General features: G+C 46.4%; 1 protein-coding gene across 3 annotated transcripts in view; it reads right to left on the reverse strand.

Annotated features, from left to right (window-relative positions):
- The window catches only part of GABRR1 (gamma-aminobutyric acid type A receptor subunit rho1), a 41872-nt gene that overhangs the window by 6703 nt on the left and 21053 nt on the right, over window positions 1-14116 (reverse strand). For all 3 annotated transcript variants that reach the window (XM_060616157.3, XM_060616156.3, XM_060616159.3), the window contains exons 2-7: window positions 9890-9996; window positions 8150-8217; window positions 6920-7143; window positions 6037-6119; window positions 3236-3376; window positions 1196-1348 (exon numbers count right to left, since the gene is read on the reverse strand). In XM_060616157.3, coding sequence (XP_060472140.1) covers window positions 1196-1348; window positions 3236-3376; window positions 6037-6119; window positions 6920-7143; window positions 8150-8217; window positions 9890-9996 — 776 coding nt within the window. The remainder of the gene's footprint in view (window positions 1-1195; window positions 1349-3235; window positions 3377-6036; window positions 6120-6919; window positions 7144-8149; window positions 8218-9889; window positions 9997-14116) is intronic.

The following is a 14116-nucleotide window of genomic DNA, read 5'->3' on the forward strand; positions in this document are numbered from 1 at the left end:
CAGGGCAATTATGGCACCCAACCCCGTGCTGGACCCGGCTGCCTGTTCAGCAATGTTGACCTGAAGACTCAGAGGTCAATTTTGCCAAGAATGATGTTAACCTCATTTAATGGGGATTAGACTTTGAAAACTAGAATGTTTGTTTATTTAGCACAGTAGCTATTCAAGCGATAGAACAACTGTTAAAGGACAGAGCATTTGTCAATGGTATTTGCCTGGGATTTCAAATTAAGCTCAGAATGTTTGCTTGGCAAACACCAAATCACAGGGGACTGGGGTCACCTTAAGGGCCAACTCCAATTCAGTGTCACTAAAATCTGAGGGGGGGGGCACCCTCTCCCTTGAAGCCTCTGAATCATCTGAACAATGGGGGTGTGTGTGACTGAGTGGGTGAAATATTTAAAAGTGGGGAAGAGAGTTGATAGCAAGTACCTATCCATGAAATGCTTATACAATAGGGATTTTCAGACCTGAGTATGTATAAGAATTACCAGGAGACTGTTCAAAATGTAGGTTCCTAGTACTTTCTCAGAGATTCTGATGTTATACATGTGGAAGGGACCCAGGATTCTTCATTGTTTGTTTTGTTTTTAAAAATTTTTTTAAATGTTTATTTATTTTTGAGAGAGAGAGCGAGTGCAAGTGGAGGAGGGGCAGAGAGAAAGGGAGACACAGAAACCGAAGCAGGCTCCAGGCTCTGAGCTGTCAGCACAGGGCCCTACGATAACGCGGGGACTCAAACCCACCGACTGTGAGGTCATGACCTGAGCCGAAGTCGGACATTTAACAGACTGAGTCACCCAGGTGCCCCAGGATTCTTCACTGTTAACAGATCCCCCCAGGGATTCCGTTGCAAAGATCCCTTGGGCCACTTTTTGAGAAGCCCTGTTAAAGAACATGATTTCTTATGCAGGTGAGCAGAGAAAGCACCCACACACCGGGACCACTGACCCCAGAACATGGTTCTAAGAAGACTGAAGGTGGGTTATTTACATTAGTACATGTGGGGACCTGGAAACAGTTCTTTTGCCACATAGGTTCTTAAGAATGGCATTTTACTTGTGAATCAATAACCCGGTTTTTCCAAGTTACAATGCTAATGGGTTTACAATCAATTTGAAATGAATTGTTTTTATCTGGAAGAAATGGCTTGTATTTTCAGATGCCTGGAACGTGCACCTGAGATGTTCCTTACCTAAAGGGACTCTGGCGGGCACAGCTCTGCGGTCGATCCAGAAGGACACCCAGGACAGCATGACCATGAGGGTGGCAGGAAAGTAAGTTTGGAGCAAGAAGAAGAAGATGTGGCGGCGCAAAGTGAAGTTAATGTACAGACGGTTGTACCAGCCTGGGGGACACAGGAGGAAAAGATAGCATACACCATAGCCACTCAGCAACTTCACACAACACATTTTATCTGGGGAATCATAAACGCCTTAGACACTTCCCTGGAACCTTGCCATGCCTTTATAAATTGGGAGGGAGAAAAAAAAACATGGAATAGAGTGATTATATGATAACCTGAACCGCATGGGTGAGTCCCTCTCAAGAAATCCTTGGCCCCTGTCTTCTACATAAATGGAGCCCCTTGAGATGGCCATTTAAGGCTTATTACTCATCCTTTGGGACAGAGCCCAGCAAAGTCACTGTCATTTGATTACTTGGAAATGCAGACTCTCAGCCCCACACCAGATCTATTGAATCCGAATCTCTTTTCAACAATACTCCCCACATGATTTATACGCACAATAAAGCTTGGGAAACATTGAAACAAGCCCCTTTGGATTTCTTTATAGAGGAAAATGTTTCAAAGTTAAAATACCCAGCTAACCATAACATTACATTTCAGAACAGTGAAAGGTCACAGGCTCAGCTGAGCTTTAGCTCTCCCCTCGTGTTCTCTACAAGGAAAAAATATGAATGGAGGAGTTCTAACGAACAGGAGAAAGAGGAAGGAAAAGGAGAAGGCAGGATAAACGGGAAACAACGAGGACTGAAAATAAAATGGAGACTTGGCGACATTAACTTGAAAACTTGGTATCCTAGACAATTATAATGCAATAGTGATCATTGTAAAACAATGTAGAGGTAGAGGTGCTATAGACTGAATGGGTCCCCGCCAGATTTGTATGTTGAAACCTAATCCTCTGTGTGATGGTATTTGGAGGTGGGGCCTTTGGAGGTGATTACATCATTAGTGGGATTAGTGCCCTTATTAAAGAGACCCCAGATCATTCCCTTGTGCCTTCCCCCATGTGAGGACACAGGGAGAAGGTGGCTGTCTATAAACTAGGAAGTTTATAGACATCAGACACTGAATCCGCCAGCATCTTGATCTTGGACTTCCCAGCCTCTAGTACTGTGAGAAGTAAATCTCTGTTGTTTAGAAGCCACCCAGTCTATGGTATTTTGTTATAGCAGCCCGAACAGACTAAGACAAGAGGAAATGTTAGAATGCTAAGGTGAAGTGGAAATCCCCTGAAAAATCAAGACTCCTGAGTGATGTATACAGAAGATGAGATGTGCTGCATTGCCATGTGTTGGAAATAAAACAGTGCCTCTGTTGCAGATTATAAAGACTTAAAAGGTTGCACTTCTTTGTGCAGTCATGCGATGTTTTTGGCAATAGAAGCTTCATAAAGACTTGAACAAGATCATCCTGAAAGATGATTAGTCAAGACAGAGACAAGGGTTGGAGAAAGCTGTTCCCCTCAGCTGCCCAGAGGAAGACCACAGAGCAAGCCCTCAGGCAACCAGAGGGGGCGAGGCCACCCCGACCTGAGCACTGAGGCTCACAAGGTCTTAAGGAGGACCTATGCAAGCAGTATGGTTAAGAGAGGACTGTTTGGGGGGTGGGGATGAGGCGGAAAAAAAGAGAGAGAGAGAGAATTGGTTGAATGGAGCAGAGAGAATGGAAATCAACAGACCTAAAATTGAACGGTTTGTTGCCTATAAAGTTAGGGGCCCTGGAGATCCTATCAGGGGTGAGATGCCAGCTGCTAAACTAGCAAAGTAATTGGCTCAAACAAACCTCCTCCCATAGCTTCTGTTTGAGTCTTTACTAATATTTCCTAGGTTATCACTTCCAATGCTTTGGTGGTATCTGAAAATCACCTTCCCCAGTGTTTGCCATCCTGATTTAGGGATTTCCACCTTTGGCTTCAAATCCAAGCACACAAGCTCTGCTCGCTTGACAACCAAGCCCCCACTCCCTGCCCCCCACCCCCACCCCTACCTGTGCTGCTGTAGAAGGCCAGCTTAGTGGTGGTGTGGAATTCTTGGATGAGGAACTGTGAGAGTGAGATCCGCTCATCTGTCTTCAAGGAGTCGTTGCCTTTTTTCCAGTACAGCATGAGGTCATCCTCTGTATAGGCATCTGAAAGGATGGGAGACAGCATCAGGCACGGCCGACGGCCGTGGGAGGACAGGCCTGCCTGTGGGGCTCCGTGGAAGCAGCTCCAGACCTCCCACATGGACGACTGGGATTGTAGTAAGAGAGTCTGAATAAACAAACCACAGTCTAAACAAAGCAAAACAAAATCCACATTAATTCTCCCCAGTCTTCCAGAAGTCATCAGAGCAAAGCTCTCAAGCCTAAATGCTCATAATGCCTGCAAAAGTGCTCACTTCACAATTCAGCCTGCCATTTATTAGGTTAAAACAAATGAAGTTGTGGGGTGCCTGGATGGCTCAGGCGGGTAAGCATCAGACTTCAGCTCCCCTCCTCTCTCTCTCTTTCTGTCTCTCAGACCAACATTAAAAGAAAAAATGAAGTTGCTATGCTTGTAGATCAGAAATGGATAAATGGCTGCAGTATCGCATATGGTTCAGCCTTACAAGCCCAGGCTAATTTAGCCCTTTCTTTTCTCCTTTCAAAGTGTAGGAATGCATCCATTGATGGCGAACCTATTTCAATACTCTCAGGTAATAAGGGGTGCATTCTAGCAGGAAAGGAGCCACAAAGTGATGGCAGCAGGACACAAGTCCCTTTTCTGCAGGCCTCCTCTTGCTCTTCCTACCCAGGGGAAAATCCAAGTGATTCTCCATAAGGATCACTCCCTCTGGTGATCCCACTTTAGGTGAGCCCACATCTTACTCCGGTTGAACAAACCTACCTGCGGCCTGGACAGAGCTGAGGTAAAACCTCACAGTTGCCGGTCCAGTCTGCTCATGTGTTAGACGGTTCTTGCCGGAGTTCCCTGACGCCCTATTTCATTCCTCTATTTTCTTCTATTTCTTACCCTTGACCTGCGTGATAGTTGGTGTCATGTATCCCCTCCACTTGGCTAGGCTACAGTACCGTTATTCAATCAAACACGAATCTAGGTGTTGCTCGGAAGGTGCTTTGTGGATGTGACACCTACCACCAGTTCACTTTAAGTAAAGGAGATGATCCAGGATAATCTGAGTTGGCCTGATCCAATCAACGGAAAAGCCTTAAGATCAGACCTGAGGTTTCCCCAAGAAGAAGAAATTCTGCCCTTCCTGCCTCCACAGGCAGGATCAGGTCCCACCCGAGGGTTCCCAGCCACCCTTCCTGACAGCTTGTCCTGCACATGTCAGACTTGCCAAGCCAACCCCCAGGCTCCTGTAAGCCAATTCCTTGACACTAAATATCTCTTACTATGTATCTCTGATATTCTGCTTCTCTGTGGTACCCTGACTGATGCAACCTGGAAAAAGCTACATTCCTGACGGAGCCACCTGGGTGTGGTAGGGAAAAGAAGGTTCTGGAGTCAGTGAGTTTAGTCGTCTTAGCACTATGTCCTCAGGCAAGTTACACCCCTCCTACCCGTAACAGAGATAATAGTAACCTTCTCACAGGATCTGGTGAAGATTACATGACAGCAGGTGGCAAATCACTGTGCAGTGGGTAGTGATTTCCTTGGTCCTAGGATTTATTATTCCCTTTTCCCACATTCAGTGCCCTATGGAGCTATCTGGCCCCTGCTATGTGGGGGGTCAACATCCCTGCCCTCCTCAGCCCTAGATGACTGGAGCCAGGGCACCCCTGAACCATTGCCACAGTGCAGGTAGGCTTACAAAGGTGTCCTGGGCCAAAGAGATTCCTCACTAGGGCTTGGCCACCAGCCAAGAAGGGCCAGTGGGCATGTGCTCGGTTGGAGCAGACCAGCTGGAGTTATGGGGGAGTCCAGACTGCACCCACCAGAGGAAGCGTTTGGGCAAAGACTGAAAAACAGAGCAGTCGTGTAGAGAGCTGGAGATGCAAGCGGTTAGTCCTTGATGCTGCCTCAGCCTTGCGCTTCCTGGAGCCTGGCTTTGAACCTGTCCAGGACTTTGTGTGCAAGTGTCCCGATGCCCCTCAGTTGTGCCTGAGAGTCTCAAGCACGACGTGCGCTCGCCTGGGCAGTTCCCTCCGACAATTGTTGCCAAACTTGTTTTTGTCAAGAAATCTTTTCTTCCACAGAAATCTCATTCAGAGGAACAATTAAACAGGTCAAAAATGAGCTCTCTGGATGGACGGTGTGTAGAAACAGCTACAGAAGGAGATCCGCATTTGCTGAGCCCTCTACCGCCCTCCCCAGCTCAGGTTCCACAGAACCAAGTTTAAAACCATTATGGGAACAGAAGGTTTTAGTTTCAAACTTATGCCTGATTTTCAAAACGACTCTGGACTTAGGTTTAATATCTTAAAAAGTCATTTGAGGGGCATGTGGGTGGCTCAGTCAGTTGGGCACCCGACTCTCGATTTTGGCTCAGGTCCTGATCTCACAATTCGTGAGATTAAGCCCCGAGTCGGGCTCTGCACTGACAGTGAGGAGCCTGCTTGGGATTCTCTCTCCTTCTCTCTCTGCCCTTCCCCCACTCACATTTCCTCTCTCTCTCTCTCTCTCTCTCTCACACACACACACACACGTACAATAAACAAATAAACTTTTAAAAAGATACATAAATGAAAAATCACTTGAAAAGCACAGCCAGGAAGGAGGAGCACATGCTGTTCGTGCTACTGACAGTTCTTGGTGTTTGCGATTACTCGCGGTTTGTATGCAATGTCCAGGACAGTCTACTCACAGCTTTCAATTTCAAGTGAGCACGTTTGCGTGTCCAGGGGAAATCGGCTGAAGTCCATGTTGCACATTGCAGTCACTGTTACCCTGCAAGCCAAAAGACAAAATCCAAATTTTCAGAGGCTGCAAAATACAAGTGCAAAATGATCAAACAGAAAAGGCCTCTGTTTCCTTCCCATGTAACTACCTCCTTATAATTGATAAGCAAGGTGTCAAGACTTAGGTAAGTAGCCTGCGTATAATAAAGTCATTGGAGTACTCCGGTTTTTATGTTTAACTCCAGCGTCAGGGTGAGGCAAACAGGGTGTCTATCTCTGTAAATTCTATCACACTGAAGCATATTAACAAAGCAATGACCTCTATCAATATGAACCTGTGAAATAAAAATTCATGTGATATTGTTTCCTAAAAGAAACCATAGGAGCATATATTGTTCTCTTGTTGATAAATTCCATTTTTTCTGTTCATTTGTCGATTTTATCAATATTCAATATTTGTATACAATGTATCAGGAATAATATTAATGAGGGGCACCTGGGTGGCTCATTCAGTTAAGCATCTGACTCTTGATTTGGGCTCAGGTCATGATCTCACAGTTCATGGGTTCAAGCCTCGCATCGGGCTCTGCCCTGACAACACGGAGCCTGCTTGGGATTCTCTCTCTCTCTCTCTCTCTGTCCCTGCCCTGCTTGCGTGCTCTCTCTCTCTCTCTCTCAAAATAAATAGAAAAAAACATTTTCTAAAAAAAGAAGTAGCAGCTAGCTATTCAAAGCCAAAAAAGCAAAACTGCAGGTGTGAGTGGTCAAATGATTTGCCTTTCTGCCCAGGCTTCAGGTGTAAAAGGACCTACAGGAAGAGGCACAGCCTGAGGGCTGGGAGGACCTTACCGGAGACTGTAGAGCACTTTCCCATCGGGCTGGACCCGCAACATGACATTGTCCGTGGTGGTGTCGTGGATGAAGGAGCGCTTGGAGTGCACGAAAAACATGTCAGGGACCCAGATCTTCTTCACCAGACGGCCGTCAAACGTCATGCTGAGGTTGTTGGTGCTCGGGAAGGACAGTCTTTCGTCCTTCCAGTAGTGCCTCAGGTAGAGGGTCATCGTGAAGTCCTGGAGGGGAAGGGCAGAGAGGAGAACCCCACACACTGAACCCACTGGGTGTCAGCAGGACACTGTGCACCCCATGGAGCCGTCAGCAGCTGAGAATGCAACAGCAGAGTAGAGGTCTTGCTTCCAGTCCCCGGGGTTTGCTACAGTAGGAGGGGGACTGCAGGGGAGGGACACAGTGAGAGACCGCTAGCAGAACCCGTGTCCCTGAGACCCACCCCATCCCCTGCCAAGTGCCTCCACACTGACAAGGTGCTACTGTCAGCGCTTGTGACCCTCAACATACTGGAGTGAGTGGGGGGCTGGGCGGGACCAGTTAAGCACCCCAGCTCCTTGGCCCCTCAGCTGGGATAACCGTGAGGTGTGTTCTCTGTTGACTCCTGGAGTACCCCCAGTGGGACTGAGATTCCTAGTAGTAACTGGCTTGAGGCTCAGGTCTATGTGCTTCCTCCCCACCCTCATCTCATCTTCCCCCACTCTCTTCTCGATTTTCCTGGGATCACCTCTCAACTTGTGCTAGAATGATTCTCTCAAGTCTGCTTTTTGGAGAACCCAAACTAAGCAAAGGCTGTAAAAAGTCCTATTAAGTCGAGGAGTTGTAGAACATTCCATTTTTCCACCTAAACTCATTAAAAAGGAAAAAAAGGGACACTTTTCAGCAAGTCATCTGCATTTCTGCAGCCAGATATAGGATCTACAGTTGTAGGATATCTGGCAGCTACAACCGCGGACCCTACAGTTTATGTTTGAGAGCCTTTGCCCAGAGAACCATCCCGACGGCAAAAGGCACGGGAGGGAGATTGGCTTTGTCACCGGGCTCTGCTTCATTGCAATTGGGTGGTTTTTGGCAAGTGTGTTAACCTTCCTGAGCCACCTATAAAATGAGTGTGGGCATTCCCGTAGCCAGAGAGTTGTGAGACCCAGTGAATTCGAGTGTGTGGACCTCCTGGCCCAGCATAGGCCCTGTGTGAATCCACCTGCTGCAGCCCTAGAAAAAGAAGCACTTTACCATGTCGACCTCTGAGATGCTGTCCAAGCTCTCCACCTGCACATCCACACCCACAGGAATGGCCGGACCTGCAAATGGGGCATGGCAAAAGCATTTATTCTATTTGAATTTTCACTATAGAAAAGACAGGCATAGGAGCATTTCCCCCCTGGAGCCCCAGTTTCCTCAGTTTCCTGTCAGATTGAAGGATTGGTGTCCCCACATTTCAAGCTCAAATGAAGCCAGAAATCAAAGGGTTGGATCATAGGCTGCCTCCCTGGAATATTCCAACAAAGGTTTAAAAAAAAGAAGTTTTGGGGCATATGGGTGGCTCAGTTGGTTAAGTGTCTAACTTCAGCTAGAGTCATGATCTTGTGGTTTATGAGTTTGAACCCCATATTGGGTTCTATGCTGACAGTGCAGAGCCTGCTTGGGATTCTCTCTCCCTCTCCCTCATTCTCTCCCCCTCCCCCACTTGTGCTCGCTTTCTCTCTCTCTCTCTCAAAAATAAGTAAATTTTTTTTTTAAAGTTTTCTTTATCTGAATCACTCAGGTGATTCTGAGATGATGAGGTTAATATAAAGCTTTCTTCTTTGGTTGCACATACTTATCTAAAGATACAATGAAGACCTAGCTCAAAGCTGAGTCTAATCTAAGGAGTTATTCCTTAGCATGGGGTTATCCACTTTATTTTTTATATTTGCCTCCTGATTTTGCAGCCTCTTGTGTCACAGAAGCCAGTGTCTCTGTCTTGCCATGAGAAAGGCTCTACCTGGTTAATAGGAACCCAGAACCAAAGCCACATTCAGGTCATTGGCCAAGCCCACACATCTGTACCTTTGACACAGGATGGGGTAGCTTCCAAGGGCAACATGATGCAATAGGGTGGCCTTTGGCATTTCTAAGCCATGAAATCTTACTATCCATAAAGAGAAGGAGAAGTAGATTGCTGCCCCTTTTCCTCCCTGCTTTCAGGCATGGGGGGCAGGCATGGAGCAGACTCAGATTACCATGGATTGAGGTAGGTTTAGATCTAACAGCAACAGGTTACAGATTAGATAAAGACTCTCTTCTAGAATCTGTTTATTCTTTGGGTCGAGGTGGCTAGAAGAAATAAAAACATGAGGACAGTTTCTAAAATAAATTTTTTATTGCAGGAAGAAACCCATGTAGATGAAAACCCTATTTGACACTGAGCAGGCTGAAATCTGGCAGCTGCAGGCTAAGCTTCAAAGTGCCATGACATCCCTCTGCTCTAGATCATTATTTTCTCAAGCTATTTTCATTTAATTAAATCCAGCAGACCACACTCTGCCCTCAGATACACACCCCTTGTTCCATCTGCCAGCTCCCAGATGAGAATGAATTTAGTCCAAGGTTGTGGTTTCAGAGTATTTTCAGGAGGCAGCTTTGGGATGTAGCAGCCCCATCTTCCCCTTGTCCTTCCCGCAGCCAGCTGCTGGCCTCACTGATCCCAAGCCTTCCTTATCAGGAGTAGTGGTCTGAGGACTGCTCAGCTAGCCTACCCTCGCCATCGGCCAACAGGCACCTTCTGAGAATGTGTTTAGCAGGGCCCACGGTGGGGCTGGGCAGGGGTGATCTCAGAAGACACTGTGGGTTCCATCTTGGCCACCAAGCACGACAGAGATGGACCTGACCAGGGGAGAGCAAAGCTGGGTGGTCCCTTGCTTTGGTTTATACCCAGGCATAGGTGAACAGACCCGAAAAAAGAAGACAACCACGGCGAGTTGTGGCTCATACCTCCAAAGCCAGGCCTCATGCTGAAATCGTGGTCGTCTATCCTCAGAAGCTGCTCTGATTTTGTCAGTGGCGACTTGGTGATATCGGGACTTCGTTTCAGAATTGGACTGCCAAGAGGGGAGAAATGGGTTGAGCACATATTCCAATCAAAGCAGATAAAAAAATTTCTTGCATTCAGATGTGATCCTGACAGGTTCGATGGGATGTATGATTTCTTCTTTTAAGCTATTGGATATCTTCTTTCCCTCTCTCCAGCTTTCTAGAGAAACGAACTGACCCAGAAGGTCCAAGACAGTAGTTTAGAATCATAACTGAGGAGCTTTAAAAACACCAATGCCCAGGCCCCACCTCAGAATTTTGGATTTGGGTGCTCTGGGAATGGGGCCTGGCAATTAGTATTCTTAAAACCTTCCCAGATGATTTTAATGTGTAGTTAATGCTGATAACTGCTGGTCCTGGCCTTACTAGGAAGTCTATCCCCCTCCAAAGCACCATGGCCATTCCGGGAGGGTTTGAGCTAGAGGGGAGAGGAAGTGGGTGTGGGTAGAGCTTGGTACCCTTTACCTCTGTTGGCCCATTCTGTGGAAAGAGCGTGGATTTGCCCTTGGAAATGTCCACCATCCTTATTCCATCAGAGGCAGCTTCTTGTTCTGCTGCTGGATTACACCTAGGGCCATTTTTATTTATTTTTATGTTTTCTAAATAGGTAACGTATTTACGGGGTTGGACAATTTTAGAAACGGAAATGCAGTGAAAAGTTTCCCTCCCATCTCTGCCTCTACCACATTTCTCCCATCCCCAGGTATCTCTCTGAATGATTTCTTCTTTGCAAGGTTTCTTGTAGGTACAAGTAAATACAAATATATGTCCTTAGTTCTCCCCTTTTTATTTTTTTTATTTAAAAAAATTTTTTTAACGTTTATTTATTTTTGAGACAGAGAGAGACAGAGCATGAACGGGGGAGGGTCAGAGAGAGGGAGACACAGAATCTGAAACAGGCTCCAGGCTCTGAGCTGTCAGCACAGAGCCCAACGCAGGGCTCAAACTCACGGACTGTGAGATCATGACCTGAGCCGAAGTCGGCCGCTTAACCGACTGAGCCACCCAGGTGCCCCAGTTCTCCCCTTTTTAAAACCCAAAGTTAACATATAAACTCTCCTACTTTTTCTTTTTTTCTTTATTTAACTATTCTTTGGATTTTTTTTCCATATCTAATTATCCCAAGCCTCTTGTTCTGTTTTGTACTACATAGCATCCACTACATGGATGCACTGTAATTCACATGACCGTCCTCAATTGGTAGATATTTGAATTGTTTCTAGTTTTCTGCTATTATAGGCAATGCTTCAATGGCCTTGAATGGTCTTCATCCAGCCATCAACACCATCTCTGGAATCCACAGAAACAACTGACTACCTTCCCTGCTCCTCCTTAGGCTAACACCAGTCATGTGTTCTCTTCAGGGTGCCATCACACACACCTTTCCCCTGGATGCAGTGGTTCCCAAACTGTGGCATGCATCAGTATCTCTTGGAGGGCCTCTTCAAACCTAGGTTCCTGAAACTCCCTTTTCTTCTGATGTTTCTGATTCAGTACGTCTGGGCTGAGGCTCAAGAATTTGCACCTCTAAGAAGCTCCCGGATGCCCCTGATGTCCCTGATCTGGAGACAACACTTTAAGAGCCACTGCCCTGGCTCATTTTATTCTCAATATATATGGTTTCCTCCTTTTTAACTATGTCCACCTTTAAGTCCTTTGCCATCTTCTTTCCTGAAGAAACCTTCATCATTGTGGGGAGAAAAAAATGTGGCGGGGAGACAGAAAACCAGGGCTCTGACCTTCACTCTGACGTTGTCTGCGTGGTGCCTTTAGGCGCCTTGTTTCCTGAGACTCAGTTCCCTTAACTGATAGAAGGTAAGCTCTGTGACCTGACAAGGGGTGTGAGGAATAAATGAGATAATGTGCGTGCAAGTACTCTTCAAACTCTAAAAGGTACACAAATGGAAGAAGTCACTGTCGTTACTGAGCTGGTAAGGAAGTTTCCTTCCAAAGTAAGGGAATTAATGTGCTCACAGCAAAGGAAGCATGTCAGGGAAAGAATTTGAACTAGTGAACAAGGACCAAGCTACGCTGCTTACGGATGTAAGGGAGGAAGAAGCTAGGGACTTCGAGAGGAGGAAAGCTGGTCCCCGTCGCCTCCCTCATCCTCTCTCTCACCCAGCTGAATCCAGGAGCCCCGCCATTTTTCCTTTCCAGTTCTCCTTTCCTCTGGTCCCCCACCTTCTGCCTCCAGCAAATGGACCAGGGGTGGGGACTGCTGCTGAAAATCACCACAGGTGACGTGTGAGGAAGAGACATCTTTAGAATGGTGTGCATGTGTTGACGGCCATGCTTGCCTTGTCTGCCGGCATCTTTGCGTGCTTCTGTCTCTGTGTACGACGAACATTAAAAACAAAGGTATGCTAGAGACAGTCTAGGTACCCAAATCAACAAAGTACTCCTCACCCTTCAGATCTACTGCCAATATTGTCAGAATAAAATATGAACGAAAAAAACAAAACTATGACGCTTCACTGCATTAATTTAGCCTTTTGCTGAGCATTTCCCCAGTACTCACAGGAGCAGGGATTTGGAGGATTAATTACTTAGACTGGTCTGAGGAGATCTGACTTAAAAACCTCTCCCCCCTCGGTTTACCAGAAGGTAAACCTTTCCCCCTTGGGCAGATCAGAAATTGATGCCACTCTTTACTTGAATCTACCACGAAACCGTTACTACAGAGAGTAACACATTGCCAGGTGGACTGTATCACTTGGGCCTCCTTGCCGTCTGGCTTGTGGATTCAGCCACATGGGCACTGGCAGGAGATGACAGAGCAGGGCATTTGTTCCTCAATCTCTTCCTGCTTCAATGCCAGGGACTAGCAATGTCTGTGTTGCTCTGTAATTACAGATAATCACAGTATCTTCAATAATTTCCAATAATACTATTTCCCCTCCAGGCCTGTGGGTAGTCATGGCTTCCTTCTGTTCCTAGTCCTGGTTGGTTCCCTGAACCTTGGCCACAGCTCTGCGAGTAGTCCCTTTGTTCAATTATTGTTTAAGCCCTTTTGAGTGTACTGCTGTTTTCTGCCAGGACTCGAATGATGCACACACACCGGGCTGATGCATAGGGATTATGTCATCTGTAGCAAAGTGGAACAGAGGCAGGAGCTCGGCAGCAGTGGGTCCCAAGAGTGGGTCCCAGGCATAGGGAAAAGCTAAGATTGGAGGGAGGGCTGCTCCTTGGGCTACAGGCCATCACAACTGATGGTCGGCAGGGACAGGCTGAGACCACAGGCCACCAAAGGCAGAGTCTTATCTTTAGTACCTTGTACAGTGCTGGGTTCCTGTGGGCTCTCAACGCATGTTAATTGAAGGAAGGAAATGGCCCCCTAGATGGGCATCTGAAAAGGGAAACAGGAGGAACTGAAAGAAGGGCTCAGAATGGAAATTGAGCTCGACCCAGTTCTTTCTTTGGCTTTGGGCCAGCCTGAAACAGAACTGGGCTCTGAGACGCCACTGCCATTCCCATCGTGAAGCCTAGATTCTAGCCTAGAAAAGACTGATAAACAGGATTCTTAAAGTCTTTTTCATTGATGTTTAATATTTTTAAATAACATTTTTGCCCTTATGTGCCCATGTTTTAAAAATTATAAAATAAAGGAGAAAATAAAAACCATTCAAAAATAATCTTTGCCAGCGTGCCTGGGTGGCTCGTCAGTTAAGCATTGGACTCCTGATTTCGAGAGGTCATGGTCAGGTCATGATCCCACAGTTTCATGAGTTCGAGCCCCACATTGGGTTCTGTGTCGACAGTGTGGAACCTGCTTGAAACTCTCCCTCTCTCTCTGCACTTCCACTGCTTACACTCTCTCTTTTTCTCAAAAATGAATAATAAATAAATAAAAGAAAGAAATAATCTTTGCCATCTGTATATACCCTCATCCTTTGAAAGGAGAAAGAGAGAAAAAGAGGAGATACTGTAACTTGCTTTTAAACTCAAGTTGCAATATATCATGAAATCTTCTACATGGCATTGGCATCTTTTTACCAGCCAGAAGTATGATTATTCATTTTTTAAAAAGTAGGCTCCACATCCAATGTGGGGCTTGAATTCACAACCTCCAGATCAACAGTCACACACTCTACTGACTGAGCCAGCCAGGCACCCCTGATTATTAATCTT

The sequence above is a fragment of the Panthera onca genome, chromosome B2 (assembly GCF_046562875.1).
Source record: "Panthera onca isolate mPanOnc1 chromosome B2, mPanOnc1 haplotype 2, whole genome shotgun sequence".
NCBI classification, from domain to species: Eukaryota; Metazoa; Chordata; class Mammalia; order Carnivora; family Felidae; genus Panthera; species Panthera onca.